The sequence below is a fragment of the Leucoraja erinacea genome, chromosome 35, assembly GCF_028641065.1.
Source record: "Leucoraja erinacea ecotype New England chromosome 35, Leri_hhj_1, whole genome shotgun sequence".
Taxonomy (NCBI): domain Eukaryota; kingdom Metazoa; phylum Chordata; class Chondrichthyes; order Rajiformes; family Rajidae; genus Leucoraja; species Leucoraja erinaceus.
This window is the reverse complement of record NC_073411.1, coordinates 14277267-14298776: the sequence shown is the minus strand read 5'-3', so window position 1 is coordinate 14298776 and position 21510 is coordinate 14277267. Positions and strand designations below refer to the sequence as shown.

At 49.3% G+C, this 21510-nt stretch overlaps 1 protein-coding gene across 1 annotated transcript in view; it reads right to left on the bottom strand.

Annotated features, from left to right (window-relative positions):
• Nucleotides 1-20990, bottom strand: part of npc1l1 (NPC1-like 1) — a 28955-nt gene extending 7965 nt beyond the window's left edge. The window contains exons 1-14 of the mRNA XM_055662365.1: nt 20611-20990; nt 16171-17687; nt 14506-14606; nt 13270-13442; nt 12531-12659; nt 10816-10998; nt 9535-9649; nt 8141-8268; nt 7328-7465; nt 7016-7105; nt 5659-5849; nt 4496-4623; nt 2549-2678; nt 1401-1456 (exon numbers count right to left, since the gene is read on the bottom strand). Coding sequence (XP_055518340.1) covers nt 1401-1456; nt 2549-2678; nt 4496-4623; nt 5659-5849; nt 7016-7105; nt 7328-7465; nt 8141-8268; nt 9535-9649; nt 10816-10998; nt 12531-12659; nt 13270-13442; nt 14506-14606; nt 16171-17687; nt 20611-20664 — 3133 coding nt within the window. The 5' untranslated portion in view covers nt 20665-20990. The remainder of the gene's footprint in view (nt 1-1400; nt 1457-2548; nt 2679-4495; nt 4624-5658; nt 5850-7015; nt 7106-7327; nt 7466-8140; nt 8269-9534; nt 9650-10815; nt 10999-12530; nt 12660-13269; nt 13443-14505; nt 14607-16170; nt 17688-20610) is intronic.
• Between the last annotated feature and the right edge of the window lie 520 nt (nt 20991-21510).

Sequence of the window (21510 nt, the reverse complement as noted above, 5' to 3'; positions counted from 1 at the left end):
GAGCTACTCATTGACAATGCCCCACCACACACTGCCCCACACACTGCCCCACACACTGCCCCACACAATGCCCCACACAATGCCCCACACAATGCCCCACACACAACGCCCCACACACAATGCCCCACACAATGCCCCACACACAATGCCCCACACAATGCCCCACACACTGCCCCACACACTGCCCCACACACTGCCCCACACACACAATGCCCCACACACTGCCCCACACAATGCCCCACACACACTGCCCCACACACTGCCCCACACACACATGCCCCACACAATGCCCCACACACTGCCCCACACACTGCCCACACACACTGCCCCACACACACAATGCCCCACACACATGCCCCACACACACACTGCCCCACACACTGCCCCACACACTGCCCCACACAATGCCCCACACAATGCCCCACACAATGCCCCACACACAATGCCCACACACACACAATGCCCCACACACTGCCCCACACACTCCCCCACACACTGCCCCACACCCCACACAACTGCCCCACACACTGCCCCACACACTGCCCCACACAATGCCCCACACAATGCCCCACACAATGCCCACACACATGCCCCACACACTGCCCCACACACTGCCCCACACAATGCCACACACAATGCCCCACACACTGCCCCACACACATGCCCCCACACAATGCCCCACACAAAGGCCCCACACACTGCCCACACAATGCCCCACACACTGCCCCACACACATGCCCCCACACACTGCCCCACACACTGCCCCACACAATGCCCCACACACTGCCCCACACACTGCCCCCACACAATGCCCCCACACACTGCCCCACACACTGCCCCACACAATGCCCCACACACTGCCCCACACACTGCCCCACCAATGCCCCACACACTGCCCCACACACTGCCCCACACACTGCCCCACACACTCTCCCACACCCACACAATGCCCCTCACCCACACACTGCCCCTCCCCCACACACTGACCCCCCCACACTGCCCCACACACTGCCCCACACACCCACTGCCCCACACAATGCCCCACACAATGCCCCACACACTGCCCCCACACAATGCCCCACACACAAGGCCCCACACACTGCCCCCACAATGCCCCACACAATGCCCCACACACTGCCCCACACAATGCCCCACACCCCACCACACTGCCCCACACACACTGCCCCACACACTGCCCCACACACTGCCCCACACACACTGCCCCACACACTGCCCCACACACTGCCCCACACACTGCCCCACACACTGCCCCCACACACACTGCCCCACACACACTGCCCCACACACTGCCCCACACACTGCCCCACACAATGCCCACACACAATGCCCCACACACTGCCCACACAAGGCCCCACACAAGGTCACTGCCCGCCACTTACCCAAAATCTCCCCTCCCTCTCCTATCTTCAAGGCATTCACATACGCCCCCAAACCTCTGAAAAACAAAAGAACGCACGTTCTTTACAACTGGGCCAATCTTCCCCAGGGTCGAACGGGATCTTGAACACCAAAGAGAATAATTGGAAATATCACGCAGGAGGGGGGGGGGGGGGGGGGCTGTGTGTCTGAGGGGGGCTGTATGTATCTGAGTTTGAGGGGGGGCTTTGTAACTGAGGAGGGGCTGTGTGTTACAGTTTACAGTTATTTGAGTGTGGGGGGGGGGGGGACCTCATTGAAACTTACCAAATAGTGAAAGGCCTGGATAGAGTGGATGTTGAGAGGATGTTTCCACTAGTGGGAGAGTCTAGGACTAGAGGGCACAGCCTCAGAATAAAAGGATGTACTGTGCCTTTAGAAAGGAGTTGAGGATGAATTTCTTTAGTCGGAGGGTGGTGAATCTGCGGAATTCATTGCCACAGACGGCCACAAGTCTGTGGATATTTTGAAAGCGCAGATTGGCAGATTCTTGATTAGTAAGAGTGTCAAAGGTCATGGGGAGAAGGCAGGAGAATGGGGTTGAGAGGGCAAGATAGATGAGCCACGATTAAATGGTGTAGACTGGATGAGAATGGCCTAATTCTGCGTCTATGACCCATGAACATGTCATGAACATTAGGCCATGCCTGTTCCTTGTGTCAGATGCTGAGATATATTGTTGGTGTTGTTATAGTGATACAGCACGGAAAGAGGCCCTTCAGCCCAACCCTCCCATGCCCACCCAAAATGCCCCAGCTACACTTATAAGTTTTTATTTACAGGTAATCACAACTAAAATAATATTCGAAGAGGACGCCAATCTTAAATATAGAATATACATAATAGCATTAAACAAAAACATTGTAACATCACCAAAGGGCCTGTCCCACTTCGGTGATTTTTTCGGCAACTTGCCGGCACCCGTCATAGTTCAATGTTCAACATGTTGAAAACCCAGCGGGGACCAGGGAAAGGTACGACTCTTTGGGCGACAACTCACCACCATACAGGCTTCACGTGTCGACATGTCTTGCCGATCTGTAGGCAACATCTTGTGTTTCACTGCACCTTGGTACAGGCAACAACACAGACTCCGTTGGCCATGACTTACCCCTTGGAGCATTTCAGGGTGGGGGTGTCGTTCAGGAAGTTGGGCAGGTATTTGTCGAACTGCTCGCTGGAGGGTCGGATAATCCCGCTGAAATTTGTTCGGAGGCAATTCTTGAAACAGAGCAGTGAATCTGAAGATGGATAAATGGAATTAGAGTCACCTCGTACATCTAGATGTACCCTGCATCTCAACAGGAAACCCCCACACTCTGGCCACTGGAGCTTGGATGGCAGAGGGTCAGACATAGCAGAACCAGGCCCTTTGGCCCATCGTTCTGTGCTGACCATCGGTCACCCATTAATCACCAATTTAACATGGAGTTAAATCCTTTGATTAATCCTTCATTAATCAAATTTAAAAAAATATATACTCCACATTCCCATGAAACCTAAACTCCATGTTAAATCTATTTGTTTTAGAAGGAACTGCAGATGCTGGAAAATCGAAGGTAGACAAAAATGCTGGAGAAACTCAGCGGGTGAGGCAGCATGTTTATTGGCTCGCTAACATCCTTGAGTTCCTTGTGTTGCCCATTTAGTATGTCAGTTATTGGGTTAAACATATAATGAACTACTAATCTTACTTTAGTTGTGTTTAGTTTAGAGATACAGCGCAGAAACTGGCCCTTCGGCCCACCGAGTCCGTGCCGACCAGCGATCCCCGCACACTAACACTACCCTACACACACACTAGGGACAATTTACACTTATACCAACACAATTAACCTACAAACCTGCACGTCTTTGGAGTGTGGGAGGAAACCGAAGATCTCGGAGAAAACCCACGCAGGTCACGGGGAGAACGTGCAAACTCCGTACAGACAGCGCCTGTAGTCAGGATCGAACCCGGGTCTCTGGCGCTGGGAGGCAGCAACTCTACCCGCTGCGCCACCGTGCCGGCACTTTAATTAATTTAAAAAAATGTATATCACCCATCCCCTCAGCCTTCTATATTCCAAGGGAAATGATTTGTCTCAACTATCCTCAGAGCTTGCACTCCACCCATAAACCACCCTCACTCACTTATGGTGGGGGTGGGGGGGGGTAGTTGTTTGCAGTTCTGTCGAGGTTTCGTATCCATTGCAACCGTGTGATTACAGCTTTGTCACTGCGTTTAGCAGGCAAGACTCCCAAAAGTTAACAAACAGCATTTTTACAACACGTACACACCAACAATTTTCCCCACAGCTACATTGATATATGTTAGATGCATGGGAGAGAGATTGCCGAAAGAACAGGAAACGATAGGTTACAGATAACTTCGGGGTAAGGCAAAGATGAAAGGCTTCAAAGACATTGATCGATGATGATTTATCTCAACTTCATAAGGGGCATGAGAAAATGAAAATGCTGTAGGTGCTGTGAATCTTTAAAACACTTTGGGTTCTCTCAGAGTGTTTACAAGTGACTTCTGCTGAGGCCTTCAGTAAACCGACTTGTTGGATAGACTCACCACTGATCTATTATCTGTTTTATTTTGGGTCTGTGACCATCTGAGTAAAGCCAGATATGGGGCATGCACATGACACTAAATTGCCTCTAACACAGGTGGGTGTATGGAACAAGCTGCCGGTGGAGGTGGTTCAGGCAGCTATTTGTAATCTTTAAGAAACATTTATTAATTTTAGCTATTGGCTGGCCAAATCTGGCAATGGGATTAGCATTAGGCAAGGTCTGAAGAAGGGTCTCGACCCGAAACATCACCCATTCCTTCTCTCCAGAGATGCTGCCTGTCCCGCTGAGTTACTCCAGCATTTTGTGTCCACCTTTAATTGTATTCACCAATTCCTTCAGTATTATCCAACTGAAAATTTGTTTTTTGCTGGAGGGAAACACCGTAATGACAATTTCTGGATTATTTGGTTCTATCTTCGGGGTAAACCAGCATCTGCAGTTCCTTCCCCCACATTTCATCGTCACCAAGTTCAGGTTGGAGAGGGGAGCTTACTTTTGTCGGCTGGACAGAATTCACCAGCGTTGGGGCCCAAACCGTAGACTCGACAGCACCGTGACATTGGGTTCAACCAGTCGATAAAGTCGTCCACCCAGGAGGAGGCAGGGATACCTATGTAGGACCTGGAGAGGGAGGGAGATGCAGGGTGAGGGGAGTAATCAGTTGTAACACAATCTCCATGTTAACAGCAGCAACCAGCAGCTCACCCCCACACCCCGTCTATGCTAAATCACCAGACTCCATCTTCCACCACACGGCACAGTGGTGCAGCGGGTAGAGCTGCTATCTCACATCGCTAGTGACCCCGGTCTAATCTTGACCTCCGGTGCTGTCTGTCTGTGTGGAGTTTGCATGCTCTCCCTGTGACCGCATGCTCCAGTTTCCCCCCCCACATCCCAGAGGACACAGGTTCAAGGTGAAGGGGAAAAGATTTAACAGGAATCTGAGGGGCAACTTTTTCACACAAAGGGTGGTGGGTGTATGGAACAAGCTGCCAGAGGAGGTAATTGAGGCTGGGACTGTCCCAATGTTTAAGAAACAGTTAGACAGGTACATGGATAGGACTGTTTTGGAGGGATATGGACCATGTGCAGGCAGGTGGGACTAGTGTAGATGGGACATGTTGGCCAGTGTGGGCGAGTTGGGCCGAAGGGCCTGTTTCTACACTGTTTCACTCTATGATTCTCTCTCTATCTCTTTCTCTCTATAATATATATATTTGTTGGCATGTATGTATATATATCTATATGTGTGTATATGTATATTTATAATGTATATATATGAAATACGTATATATATACACACACACACACACACACACACACACACACACACACACACACACACACACACACACACACACACACACACACACACACACACACACACACACACACACACACACACACACACACACACACACAGACACACCCACACAGACAGACACACACACACACACACACACACACACACACACACACATGCACACACACACACACACACACACACACACACACACACACACACACACACGTACACACACACGTACACATACACACACACACACACAGACACACACACACACACAGACACACACACATGTACACACACACACAGGTGAGTGTATGGAATACACAGCTCAGGCCAATGGGACTCACTGCTTGGGGAATTCGGTGGCGTACTGGATCTTCTGGGTCATGGAGTTGGTGTCACAAGCCACGCTGGAACACACCCCGTCCATGCCGGCTCTGCTGGAGAAGTTGTAACCGGCCGTGGTGACAAAGTACACGGGGACGCCCACCTCTAAGTATTTGTTGAGGCCAGCAAAGTAATCCAGCATGTACGAGTCCTGCACATGGGAAAGAGACACTTAGTTTAGTCTGAAGAAGGGTTTCGGCCCGAAACGTTGCCTATTTCCTTCGCTCCATAGATGCTGCTGCACCCGCTGAGTTTCTCCAGCATTTTTGTCTACCTTCGATTCTCCAGCATCTGCAGTTCCTTCTTGAATTCTTTACACAGAGGGTGGTGGGTGCCGATACAATAATGGAGTTGCAGGGAATGGAGGGAGAATGGATCACGTGCAGGCAGATGAGATCAGTTCAACTTGGCATCATGTTCGGCATGAATATTGCGGGCCGAAGGGCCTGTTCCTGTGCTGTTCTACGTTCTATGCTCTATGTTCTGTTCTATGTTCTATGTATGTTGGAGTGAAGGGGGTGAGAAGGTAGTATGAGGGCGGGGGTTGTGACCGGGACCTGGGGGGGGTGGGGGGGTGAGAGGGAGGGGTGTGTGACCGGGACCTGGGGGGGGGGGGGGGGACCTATGTTCTATGCACCATGTTCTACGTTCTATGTTCTATGCACCATGTTCTACGTTCTATGTTCTACGTTCTACGTTCTACGTTCTACGTTCTATGTTCTACGTTCTATGTTCTATGTTCTATGTTCTACGTTCTATGTTCTACGTTCTATGTTCTATGTTCTATGTTCTATGTTCTATGTTCTATGTTCTATGTTCTATGTTCTATGTTCTATGTTCTATGTTCTATGTTCTATGTTCTATGTTCTATGTTCTTTGTTTTATGTTCTAAGTTCTACGTTCTATGTTCTATGTTCTACGTTCTATGTTCTACGTTCTACGTTCTATGTTCTATGTTCTATGTTCTACGTTCTACGTTCTATGTTCTACGTTCTATGTTCTACGTTCTACGTTCTATCTATGTTCTATGTTCTATGTTCTACGTTCTACGTTCTATGTTCTACGTTCTACGTTCTACGTTCTATGTTCTATGTTCTATGTTCTATGTTCTATGTTCTACGTTCTATGTTCTATGTTCTATGTTCTACGTTCTACGTTCTACGTTCTACGTGTTCTATGTTCTACGTTCTACGTTCTACATTCTACGTTCTACGTTCTACGTTCTACGTTCTACGTTCTATGTTCTACGTTCTACGTTCTATGTTCTATGACGGGGGATATGATGATATGGAGAAGAGGAGATGGTTGGGCACTGACCGTTGGCAAGGCCAGCTCCTGGTCGAGACCCACACGGACGTTTAGCGCCAGAAACACCGCCGCGCACAACATGAAGAGGAAGACGATGATCTGGAAATAAAGGCAGAGCAGTCAGTGGAGTTTGTCACTGGTCACCCAGCCAGATGGACAATGTGGTGGAGAGAAGGAATGGGTGACCTGAAGAAGATGTCTCGGGTCGAGACGTCACCCATTCCTTCGCTCCAGAGATGCTGCCTGTCCCGCTGAGTTACTCCAGCATTCTGTGTTAACACAAGGTTCCAGCATGTGCGGTTCTATGTAGAGTTCTCTTACCACAATAACCCGTGTGACAGAGTGTAGCAGGAACGGAGCGTAATACTTTCTCATCAACATCAGCAAGAAACCCTCTTTCTTCTTCTGCTTCTTCCTTGTTTTGGAGCGCACACAGCAACAAATGTCGAACCTCGCTGCCTACAGGGGAGACGACAGCAAGATCAGTGGGCACAATGCTTCACACACCGTTATCATAAAGAACACAAGTTCATCAGTCATAGGTCGGAGCAGAATTAGGCCATTCGGCCCATCGAGTCTACTCTACCATCCAATCATGGCTGACCTATCTTTCCCTCTCTACCCATTCTCCTGCCTTCACCCCATAGCCCCTGTTACGATTACTCATCCAAAATCTATCTATCCATCTCCACCTTAAATATATCCATTGACTTGGCCTCCACAGCCGTCTGTAGCAACGAATCCCACAGATTCACCACCCTCTGACTAAAGAAATTCCTCCTCATCTCCTTTCTAGAGATACGTCCTTTTATTAGATCCTTTTTAGAGAGACGATTCCAGCTACTAAGACAGATGTGTACAGCAATTCGTTCTTCCCCTGCACAATTAAAGCATGGAATAATCTGAGGCTGTGCCTCTGGTTCTAGACTCAATGGGCTGAATGGCCTCATTCTGCTCCTATAACATATAAACATAATTGATCCGGGGTTGCAGATGTTATAATCCTTCATCTTATTATTATTGGGAAGGATTGTGACCATTTCCTAATCGATACCAGCAGTGATCGCTGCTGTTTGAATGTACAACAGATTTGGAGATGATGACAGAGGTGAAGGTGGAGATTGTGGACCGTACCTCCTCTCTCCGAGCGTCCAGAGACAGCAGGGCCACAAACGCCGACATCTGTAGCAGGAAATCGAGGAGAACGGCCAGGGCTGCATACAGCGCAAAGGTACGCACCGCAGGCATCTTGGTTAGAGCACCTGCACCAAACACAAACACAAACCAATCAGGAGCAGACAAGGGCATTCGATCCAATTTGTGATCCCAGCTACAAAGACAGATGTGTAACATAGAAACATAGAAATTAGGTGCAGGAGTAGAGGCCATTCGGCCCTTCGAGCCTGCACCGCCATTCAATATGATCATGGCTGATCATCCAACTCAGTATCCCGTACCTGCCTTCTCTCCATACCCCCTGATCCCCTTAGCCACAAGGACCACATCTAACTCCCTCTTAAATATAGCCAATGAACTGGCCTCAACTACCCTCTGTGGCAGAGAGTTCCAGAGATTCACCACTCTCTGTGTGAAAAAAGTTCTTCTCTTCTCGGTTTTAAAGGATTTCCCCTTTATCCTTAAGCTGTGACCCCTTGTCCTGGACTTCCCCAACATCGGGAACAATCTTCCTGCATCTAGCCTGTCCAACCCCTTAAGAATTTTGTAAGTTTCTATAAGAAACATTGTACAGCAATTCGTTCTTCCCCCGCACAATTAAAGCATGGAATAATCTCCACCCAACTATAGTTACCCAACCAGATGCAACTACATTTAAAGTAGCTCTTTCTTCCCAAAACCCTTCCTGGCTTAAGTCCTCCCGCCACCACCTCCATAGTTTAAATTCCATTTGGAGGACCAAGAAACCAAGAACCTGTGGCAAGATCTCCCGTTGGACCAGGCAGTCACCCAGTCCACTCAAACCACACCAGCCACCCACACAATGCCGGCACCCACACTTCCAATCGCTTTTGGACCGGCACAGCCCTTCAGCCCAACTTGCCCACGCCCACCAAGTTGTCCCATCTACACTAGTCCCACCTGCCTGCCTGCATTTGGCCCATATCCCTCTAAATCTATCCTATCCATGTACCTGTCCAAGTTGAGATGCTTCTTTCAGATCTCAACAAGTCTGTAGCTATTGAGAAACAATTTTTCGTTTCATCTGTGTATGTAAGTACTCAGTTAAAATGACATGAAAGTAAATACTGAATACTGAATATTTCCCTAATCCAGGCATCAATCTGCGCCTCATGGCTGCCCAAGTTGCCAGAGATGCTCAGGCCTTTTGGTAGACAGAATATTGAGAAAAATACATTGCTCGACACTCACTTAGATGTTCCTATCTAAGTGAATCAAAGGCCAGAGATTTAAGTTAGCTGGAAAAATAATCAGGAGGAATTGGAGAGAAATGCTTCTATATTCCATTGTAATACTGGAGGACATCTGGCCCACCAAGCCCCAACTCTTACCCAGAAAGAAGCAGACGGACTCTGAGAAGCTGCAGAGAAGCATACTGGGGCCCACGTCGCCCAGCACCCGGCCAATCTGCTCCTCACGACTCTCTCCCGCTCTCCGCTCGTCCCTCTGTCAAGGCAAGACCAGAGTCAGGGCACACGTCCTCACCAATCCCAGCGCAGAGCTCCATGTCCTCATGTTCCTGCCTACAGCCAGCAGCTCACCACACCCCCAAACACACAACTTGAGTAATTTTACTTCAGAGATACAGCGTGGAAACAGGCCCTTTGGCCCACCGGTTCCGTGCCGACCAGCGATCACCCCGTACACTAACACTATCCTACACACACATTGGACAATTTACAGAAGCCAATTAACCTACAAACCTGCACGTCCTTGGAATGTGGGAGGAAACCGGTGAAAACCCACGCAGGTCACGGGGAGAAGGTGCAAACACCACACAGACAGCGCCCGTGGTCAGGATCCAACCTGGGTCTCTGACGCTGCAAGACAGCAACACTACCCGCTGCCCAAGGATGGCTTCAAGGGGAAAGTATTTTGTGGTCACGATGGTGTTTCCCGACTAATTGAAATCTCCAAGCATAACCAAATAATCCAGAAATTGTCCTTACGGTGTTCCACTCCAGAAAAAAAATAAATCTTCGGTTGGATAATACTGAAGGAATTGGTAAATAGAATTGAAGATAGACACAAAATGCTGGAGTAACTCAGCGGGACAGGCAGCATCTCTGGAGAGAAGGAATGGGTGATGTTTCGGGTCGAGACTCTCTACAGACTGACAGTCAAGTCACTTTTATTTCTATAGCACATTTAAAAAACAACTCTCGTTGGCCAAAGTGCTTTACATTGGTGGAGGTACTAACGTTATACAGCAGTGCTTCATAGATTAAATACATACATAGTCGGGGAGAGGGAGACTAGAGATAAAGAAGGGTAAAGTGTGAAAATTAGACATCAAAGGGGAAGTTGTTCGAGGGAAATGTAAATTAGATTATTGTTAGCTGGGAGAAGTTGACAATGAAGTAAACAGAGATAAAATGTAATCAGGGAGAGTCGGACTGGTGGGAACACTGGGAAGGGGGAGGGATGGAGAGAGAGGGTTAAATGAAGTTAGAGAAGTCAACATTCATACCGCTGGGGTGCAGGCTGCCCGAGTGAATCGATTGAAACTCCGGCAGAGAAATCATTGCGACAAGATAGAGGAAAACACCAAAAATGAAATGCAAAAAAAACCCAGAGGAGTTTGTGAATGATTGACGGAGCCGGGAACTAACCTGGTATTGGAGAACAAGGATGAATATGTTGTCTGCACCCACGGCAAGCACTAGAAAGGGGACCACCTCGAGAACAATGAGGGAGGAGGGGACCCCAATGTAGGCGTAGAAACCCATGGATGAAAGGACTGCTCCCAACACAACAAAGATTCCACCCAGTCCCAGCGTAATCTTCGAGTCAATCTGTAGAGGCAATGAGTACAGAAATAAATCAATGGCCTATTGTAATTGTAATTGTAATTGTAAATCTTTATTGTCATTTCCTGAGTATTCGCATACTCAGAGGAAACAAAAAAACGTTTCTCAACCAGTGTCCATTCAGTTTTCGTTACAAAATAAATAGCAATTAAAATTAAAATACATGTCATGAACAATTTAACCCTCTAATAACATTCAATAACATTCAACAGCCATTCCGACCGGCAGCGGCACAACAGTGGCTCTGCTGCAGTGTGGGGTGTTTGTGCGCGATACTTGGCAGGGGGGAAAGTCCATTTAACAGTCTTATAGCCTGTGGGAAGAAGCTGAGGAGCATCCTGCTGGTTTTGCAGCTGATGCTCCTGTACCTCTTCAGAACACTATTCTGTTGATGGTGGGAGAGTCATAAAGTTGTCCCACCACAAACAGGCCCTTCGGCCCAGCCTGTCATCTACACTAGGCCCACCCACCCGCATTTGGCCCAAATCCCTCTATACCTTTCCTATCCATTTATCTGTCCACACGTGATCTTAATCAATAGACGAGCAGAGAACAGGCCATTCGGCCCCTCTCTGGGCTAAATACTACTTTTAGTTATTACAACTGTTCTTTTTTATAAATCATGTTTCTCTGGGTATCTAAATGTTTGTTGTTGAAGTTATGACATTGGATGGAAGCTGCATAACAAATCACGTTGCATCTCTTATTATTATTATTATTATTATTTTTAATCAGTAACCCTTAGATCCAGATTCCTCCCTTCTGCAGCCACTTGGTTTAGTCTAGAGGTACAGCATGGACACAGGCCCTTCAGCCCATCGAGCATTGATCACCCTTTCACACTAGTTCCGTGTTATCCCACTTTCTCACCCATTCCTTGCACACTGGGGACAATTAACCTACAATCCCACACGTCTTTGGGATGTGGGAGAAAACCGTGGGAAACCCACACGGTCACAGGGAGAACATGCAAACTCCACACAGACAGCACCCAAGTTCAGGATCAAACCCGTGTCTCTGGCGCTGAGAGGCAGCAAGCCAGCCAGCAGCACCACTGTGTCGCATTTAAAAAGACATTCAGGTAGTTAAATGGATAGGAAGGGCCTCAATGGGATGAAGCCAATATGCAAATGTGGTGGGAATGGACATGGTGGGCCGAAGGGCCTTGTCCCATGCTGTCTGACTCCATGACTCTACAAAAGGAAACATTCTCTCCACACCCACCCTGGCAAAACCCCCCACGGTCTGGGCAACAGTGAGATTTGAATGTTCAAGAAGGAACTGCAGATAGACAATCGAAGGTGGACAAAAATGCTGAAGAAACTCAGCGGTTGAGGCAGCATCTATGGAGCAATGGAAATAGGCAAAGTTTCGGGTCGACCCTTCGCTCCATAGATGCTGCCTCACCCGCTGAGTTTCTCCAGCGTTTTTGGCTACCTAGTAAGATTTGAATGAAAGCATGATGAAAGGTTTGAGAGCAACATGTGATGGACCAGGTGTAGCAGCGAGCCACGTACCAGAACAGTTCTCCAGCTGTTGTACTCTCCCAGTGCCAGGGCAATATAGATGAAGATCACCAGGTAACTGATGGCGAAAATTGGAATATCTTCAGCTGTGGTCCTGTTGATCTCATCTTCCAGAGAACGCTGCAACAACAAGCAGAGTCGAGGCTTTAAATCTTAAAATCAACCTTCATTGTCATCTTGCAAAGCAACAGTTGTACAGTACAAAATGAGAAGACATTTCCCAGGGAATACTGGAGCATCGCACATGGAACTTAAAACATTTCACACACAATAACAGTAAAAACAATCCAGTCCCTGATGAAACAGTATAAATAATTAAAAGCAGGTAAAACAGCAACATTAAAATACAGTAAAACCAGTCATTAAAATGTCTGGGGCAGCTGATTTGAGTGGCCAGTGCCAGAGTTATTAAAATGTCAGTGCAAAGCCGCAGTATCAGGTGACTGTGAGTACAGAGTGACTGTTTAGCAGCCTCACAGCCTGTCTGGTAGTCCGGGCTTTGAAGCTACGGTATCTCTTGCCTGATGGCAGGAGATCCAGGGAGACCGCACACCACCACATTCAAGAATAGATTCTTCCCCCCCTGTGTTATCAGAACCTCAAACGGATCTCTCGTACACAGCTGATATGTTCCCAATATTCCAATCTACCCACGCCGAGTGGCCCACTCTGATCCTATCCCCTCCTGTTCCTGCACCTGTTAGTGTTCCATCCTCTGGAAATACCATACCTCAGCCATGTAGACAAAGTCAAAGCCGATGGATTTGTCATTCTTGTACTCTTGTAGAATTCTCAAGTATTCTTTCTCCCAGAGCAGCGCGAACTGGAGTTTGGGGTCATCGGCACTGTAGCTGTTTAGGGAGAAGGTCATGATGAATGCCTGGGCTTGAGTGAAATCTGCACCTGATGGGCAACAAAACAGGGATTAAAAACACACACACACACACACACACACACACACAGACACAGATACAGAGACACACACACAGACATACACACACACACACACACACACACACACACACATATAGACACACACACACACACACACATACACGCACACACACACACGCACACACACACACACACACATGCGCGCGCACACGCACACACACACACACACACACGTACACACACACACACACACATATACACACACACACACACACATGCGCGCGCACACGCACACACACACACACATACATATATACACACACACACACACACACACACACACATGCACACACACACACACACACACACGCACACACACACACACACACACACACACACACACACACACACACACACACACACACACAGTGCTGGAGTAACCCAGCGGGTCAGTCAGCATCTCTGAACAGGTGATGGTTCAGGTCATCAGAGGTTAAAGTGGACATCTACCACAGAAGCTGGACCTAGACTGAACCCCAGTCAGCCTTGACCCAGTGGGAGAGGACATTCCCCAAACCAACGTGTCAAGGAACAAGGAGCAGACACAAGAACCTGCAGATTCAGAAATAAAGGACATTCTTTCAGGAAGGAGATGAGGAGAAATGTATTTAGCCAGAGGGTGGTGAATCTGTGGAATTCTTCGCCACAGACGGCTGTGGAGGCCACAAGTCAGTGGACATTTTTAAGGCAGAGATAGCGCGGGTGTCAGAGGTTATGGGGAGAAGGCAGGAGAATGGGGTTAGGAGGGATAGATAGATCAGCCATGATTGAATGGTGGAGCAGACTTGATGGGCCGAATGGCCTAATTCTGCTACTATCACCTTATGAATCCCGAACAAATCTGTAACAAATCTTAAAAATACCCAATGACGTTGGCTCCAGTGTATTCCAAGAACCAAAACCACTAAATGAAAGAGTGGGGGGAAATTGGTTGTGAATGGTGGCTAGCATGGATGCAGTGGGCCGAGTGGCCTGTTTGTGTGCTGATAAAACTGATGGCTGATGCTCTCACCTTTGTAGCCACCAACAGCCAAGAATGGGAAGACTGGCGCTCCGTAATCTGCCATGCAGCTCATTCCCATTACCGTGTTGTCCTTGAAGGATAGGGGGGAGCTGCGGAGAGTGAGACAGTTTTACTATGGGGGGGGCAAAATTAGACATAGTGGCAGTGGGGGGAGTTATTCCCTTTACCCTGTACACTGAACAGCTTGGTTGTAATCAAGTATATTGTATTGTCTTTTCTGCTCACTGGACAGCAGGCAACAAAAAGGCTTTTCACTGTACCTCAGTATAGGTGACAATATAAACTAAACTAACCTAATAGACTAACTTACTAGAACCAGCGAATTACAGATGCTGCTTTACAAAAAAAAAAAACACAGAGTGCTGGAGTAACTCAGCGGGTCAGGCAGCATCTGTGGAGAACATGGATAGGTGACGTTTCACAGAGTGCTGGAGTAACTCAGTGGGTCAGGCAGCATCTGTGGAGAACATGTATAGGTGATGTTTCACAGAGTGCTGGAGTAACTTAGCGGGTGCAGCAGCATCTATGGAGCTAAGGAAATAGGCAACGTTTCGGGCCGAAACCCTTCCGGGTTTCGGCCCGAAACGTTGCCTATTTCCAGAAGGATTTCGGCCTGAAACGTTGCCTATTTCCTTCGCTCCATAGATGCTGCTGCACCATAACTCAGCGGGTCAGGCAGCAACTGTGGAGAACATGGATAGGTGACGTTTCGTGTCAGGATCCTTCTTCAAACTAACTAACTATCTAACTGGATCCAACTCCAGCTGTTGCCAACTATCCAGCTGCCCTCCTCTCCCCAGCTGTCTTTCTCCAGATGTTCCCAACTCCAGATGTGCCCAGCTCTAGCTGTGTCCCTCTCTCTAGCTCTTCATTTCTCCTGATGTGCCTCACCCCAGCTGTTGCCCATTCTCCAGCGGTTGCCCATTTTACAGCAGCCCCCCTCCCCAGATGTGCCTCTCCCCAGATGTGCCCAACTCCAGCTGTTGCCAACTATCCAGCAGCCTCCCCCCCTGCTGTGCCTCTTCCCAGATATGCCTCCAGATGTGACCAACTCCAGATGTTGCCCACTGTCAAGAAGTGCCCAGCTCCAGCTGTTTCCCACTGTCCAGATTTGCCAACTCCAGCGGTGATGTGCCTCGCCCCAGCTGTGTGCCCATCCAGATCCAGCCCCAGGTGTGCCCATTTTACAGCAGCCCCCCTCCCCAGATGTGCCCAGTCCCCAGATGTGCCCAACTCCAGCTGTTGCCCACTCTCCAGCAGCCTCCCCCCTGCTGTGCCTCTTCCCAGATATGCCTCCAGATGTGACCAACTCCAGATGTCGCCCACTGTCAAGAATGTGCCCAACTCCAGATGTTTCCCACTGTCCAGATGTGCCCAACTCCAGCGGTTGCCCACTGTCCAGCTGCCCCCCAGATGTGCCTCTCCCCAGATGTGCCCCTCCCCAGAAGTGCCCAGCCCCAGATGTGCCCCTCCCCCAGATGTGCCCAGTCCCCCAGATGTGCCCAGTCCCAGATGTGCCCAAGCCCAGATGTGCCCAGTCCCCCAGATGTGCCCAGTCCCCCAGATGTGCCCAGTCCCAGATGTGCCCAGTCCCAGATGTGCCCAGTCCCACAGATGTGCCCAGTCCCAGATGTGCCCAAGCCCAGCACGTACTTGGCGCAGTAGAGGAAGTGATCTCTCCAGTCCACAATGCCAGTCACACCGTGGATGGTCTGATTCCCCTGGGCATTGACGAGGCTCCTGCTATTCTGGAAGTACTGGAGCAAGCTGTTGACGGCGCAGTCTCTGGTGTCGGGCGAGTGAGGGTTGAGGGGGGCGAAGCAGATGTCCCGCAGCGAGATATTCCTCTGCGCTTCCTCTGACCACACCTGGATGTCCTGTAGCCTGTTCTGGAAGTCGAGCAGTTGTAGCACGATGTCCTTGTCGAACATGCCGGAGAATGTGTTCTCCCCGAACAGTACCGAGTTGTAAGTGTAGTCCGGGCGGCCCGGCACCGTGATGATCACCTGGTTGGTCCTGAAGAAGGGGCCAAAGTTAGCATCGTGGTAGTCCTTCTCCCGGCGGGCCCGGCTGTCGGGGGCTGACCACAGCTCCACGGGGTCGGTGGTCAGAGAGATGTAGCTGAGACCGGCCGACAGGGCGATGACCAGGGCCAGAGAGGCGGCGATCACGGGCAGCGGGCGCCGGGCAACTGCGGTGCCCCAACACCTGAACATGTTGCCCAACCACACCTGGCTGTCCCTGCTCACCTTGGCCGAGCAGCCCGGCCCCGCTGTAGAGGACGGGCATCTATCCCCGTGCACTCGCCTCAGGACCAGGAACAGGATGAAGAGGGCGAGCAGGACCAGGAAGGCGATGATACACATGAGCAGGGAGCCGGGGATTTCACCCACTGTCCAGGGTGTGGGGGGAGGAGAGGGAGAGGGGATAACGGGGCAAGACTCACTGCAGTCCTGGCACGAACACGCCTGACCCTGGGCGGACACGGGCTGGCCGCACCTCCAGAAGCGGCCCGAGTACGGGACCATGCCGCCGGCCACGGGGGTCTCATTGCCCACCAGTACAAAGTTAATGTCCAGCGGTGCCAGACCGTTGCTGGAGTCTCCCTGAAAGCCCAGCCAGCGCTCAGTGTTGCACAGAGTGGCCCCGTACCGTCCACACATGGGCGAGATGGCCAGCCCACCGGTCGCTGGGATTCGCACGTCCTTACACGAGTTGAAGGAACCGTCGGCGAAGTGTCGGTCGTAGTAACAGCTGTACTCCAGCACGGCGTCCTCAGGCTGGCCCGACATATTGTAGGGGAGGGTGCGGGTGATATTGATGTGGAGACTCTGGTCTGGGCTACACGTGTTCTGGCAGTACAGGTTGGTGAAGCTACGCGCACACGATGGACAACGGACCAACAACGCCTTAGACATGGTCATGCTGGCGTCCAGAGCCACTAGCTGTGGGTAAGTACAACACACGCGGGTATTCTGATCGCCCGTGTACAGCATGGGGCACACGCCCTTCAGCCTCTCTAGATGGGCCGGGGCTAGGGTGAAGGCCGGCTTGTTGAACACACACGGCACCTTGGATGGGATTAGAGGATTCTCCACATCTGGATTCATGCCGCATTCCCCGCTGAACGCGCAGTAGCCCGGCTGGTGGATCACGGTGGCACAGGTCACCTGGTGAACACAGACACCTGTTAGACACGTCCCACAGGGGCCCACATCCTCCACCCACCCAGCCAGCCTGCATTACAGGGCATCTGTGTCCCTGGGAACAATCCGCAAATCACACAACTCACAGTTCCGGAGTTGTTCGGCATTCATGTTCATAAATGATAGAAACATAGAAAATAGGTGCAGGAGGAGGCCATTCGGCCCTTCGAGCCAGCACCGCCATTCAATGTGATCATGGCTGATCGTCCCCTATCAGTAACCCGAGCCTGCCTTCTCCCCATATCCCTTGACTCCACTAGCCCCTAGAGCTCTATCTAACTCTCTCTTAAATCCATCCAGTGACTTGGCCTCCACTGCCCTCTGTGGCAGGGAATTCCACAAATTCACAACTCTCTGGGTGAAAACGTTTTTTCTCACCTCAGCCTTAAATGGCCTCCCCTTTATTCTAAAGAGCAGAATGAGGCCATTCGGCCCATCAAGTCTACTCCGCCATTCAATCATGGCTGATCTGTCTCTCACTCCTAACCCCATTCCCACGCCTTCTCCCCATAACCACTGACACCAATACTAATCTAGAATCTATCTATCTTTGCCAGACATCGAAGGGTTTCGGCCCGAAACGTTGCCTATTTCCTTCGCTCCATAGATGCTGCTGCACCCGCTGAGTTTCTCCAGCTTTTTTGTGTACATCCAAAACTATTAATTGACTTGGCCTCCACAGCTCCCTGTGGCAATGAATCCTACAGATTCACCACCCTTAGAATTAATTGCATTCCCTCCTGACTTCACGACTGACCCCTACAGTCTTACAAAATTCTTAAGGGGTTGGACAGGCTAGATGCAGGAAGATTGTTCGCGATGTTGGGGAAGTCCAGGACAAGGGGTCACAGCTTAAGGATAAGGGGGAAATCCTTTAAAACCGAGATGAGAAGAACTTTTTTTCACACAGAGAGTGGTGAATCTCTGGAACTCTCTGCCACAGAGGGTAGTTGAGGCCAGTTCATTGGCTATATTTAAGAGGGAGTTAGATGTGGCCCTTGTGGCTAATGGGATCAGGGGGTATGGAGAGAAGGCAGGTACGGGATACTGAGTTGGATGATCAGCCATGATCATATTGAATGGCGGTGCAGGCTCGAAGGGCCGAATGGCCTACTCCTGCACCTAATTTCTATGTTTCTATGTTTCTATGTCTCTACATCTATCCATCTGTGTATCCTGAGAGCACTCGCTGTCTTGGCGATCGCTCTGTCCTGCACTCCTGTGGCCATTCTGTGCCAGATAGACACAAAATGCTGGAGTAACTCAGCGGGACAGTCGGCAGCATCTCTGGGGAGAAGGAATGGGTGACGTTTCGGGTCGAGACCCTTCTTCAGGATCTGGAGTTAGTTATTGTTCTACATTGTATGTGGAGGCAGTTTAGACACTACCTTGACATTGGGGTTGGCTTTCTTGGTGTTATAACACGTTCATTTGTGTTTTAATAGTAATGTTGATGTATATGATGTATATTTGAGTATAGAAGTTGGGATGTAATGTTAAAATTGTACAAGGCATTGGTGAGACCAAATCTGGAGTATGGTGTACAATTTTGGTCGCCCAATATAGGAAGGATGTCAACAAAATAGAGAGAGTACAGAGGAGATTTACTAGAATGTTGCCTGGGTTTCAACAACTATGTTACAGAGATAGGTTGAATAAGTTAGGTCTTTATTCTCTGGAGCGCAGAAGGTTAAGGAGGGACTTGATGGAGGTATTTAAAACGATGAGAGGGATAGACAGAGTTGATGTGGACAGGCTTTTCCCTTTGAGAATAGGGAAGATTCAAACAAGAGGACATGACTTCAGAATTAAGGGACAGAAGTTTAGGGGTAATATGAGGGGGAACTTCTTTACGCAGAGAGTGGTAGCGGTGTGGAATGAGCTTCCAGTGGAAGTGGTGGAGGCAGGTTCATTGGTATCATTTAAAAATAAATTGGATAGGCATATGGATGAGAAGGGAATGGAGGGTTATGGTATGAGTGCAGGCAGGTGGGACTAAGGGAAAAAAAAGTTGTTCGGCACGGACTTGTAGGGCCGAGATGGCCTGTTTCCGTGCTGTAATTGTTATATGGTTATATGGTTATATGGCCACAGGTGGATATTCAAGGTACAGTCTAATACCACGACGTGTGTTTGATTTGTCAGTGTTACATTTAAATCTCAGATTAATATAATCAGTAAACAGGATATAAAGGCAACAATTGGAATCATGTTCAATTGAGACAAAGCTCTGGGGAGAAGGAATGGGTGATGTTTCAGGTCGAGACACTTCCTTAGGTTGAATTAGGATCTAAAGAATGGTCTCGGCCCGTTCCTTTTCCCCAGAGATGCTGCCCTCCCTGCACGCTGAGTTACTCCAGCATTCTGACCTGCTGTTACTCCAGCACTTTGTGTTTGTCCTCGGTTTAAACCAGCATCTGCAGTTCCTTTCCTGCCATTTTGTGGAACCTCGGTGTATGATGATCTTATACATTTAATATTCCTTAGTCTGAGAAGCAGAAACTACCAAGGAATCAATAACCAGAGGATATGGGTTTAAGGTGAGGGGGGAAATATTAAATAGGAACCTGAGGGGCAACTTATTTTACACAAAGGGTGGAGTGTGAATGGAATGAGCTGCCGGAGGGGGTAGTTGAGGCTGGGACTATCACAACATTTAAAAAGCATTTGGGCAGGCACATGGACAGGACGGGTTTGGAGGGATATGGGCCAAACGCAGGCAGGTGGGACTAGTGTAGATGGGGCATGTTGGTCGGCATGGGCAAGTTGGGCCGAAGGGCCTGTTTGCACGCTGTACAACGACTCTGGGACTGTAGACAGACACAAAAAACATGCAACAATTACAATAAGGTTCACGATTTAAAAAACTGGTTAAAATAAAACTCACGGCGCAGAAGAGCGTGAACAGCAGCAGAGCAGCGGCAGGAGATCTCGTTGACATTCTGGGTGGTTTTTATTTTATTTCATTGCGTTAAAATGTGATGGTTGGACTGAGGCAGGTGGACAGAAGCAGAGAGTTAATCCCAGAGTTGAAGCAGTGATCGACACTGAGATCCTCCGGCAGATTTATCGGTTTTTCGTTATCGGTAATCTGATGTGATGGGACACAGCCAGTCAGGACGGTGTAGTCTTGTAAAACTTCCATTTATTATTAACCCATGAGGTTGATCTAGTGTCAATGATTACCAGAGACAGTGGTATCTGTGTAGCTGGGCTGTCACTGAGTGGGCTGGGAATGACCCTGCCTTGATGCGGAGTCAATAGACAATAGGTGCAGGTGTAGAGGCCATTCGGCCCTTCGAGCCTGCACTGCCATTCAATATGATCATGGCTGATCATCCAACTCAGTATCCTGTACCTGCCTTCTCTCCATACCCCCTGATCCCTTTAGCCACAAGGGCCACATCTAACTCCCTCTTAAATATAGCCAATGAACTGTGTGGCCTCAACTACCTTCTGTGGCAGAGAATTCCACAGATTCACCACTCTCTGTGTAGACAATAGACTATAGACAATAGGTGCAGGAGGAGGCCATTCGGCCCTTCGAGCCAGCACCGCCATTCAGGATACGATCATGGCTGATCATCCAACTCAGTATCCTGTACCTGCCTTCTCTCCATACCCCCTGATCTCCTTAGCCACAAGGGCCACATCTAACTCCCTCTTAAATATAGCAAATGAACTGGCCTCAACTACCCTCTGTGGCAGAGAGTTCCAGAGATTCACCACTCTCTGTGTGAAAAAAGTTCTCCTCATCTCGGTTTTAAAGGATTTCCCCCTTATCCTT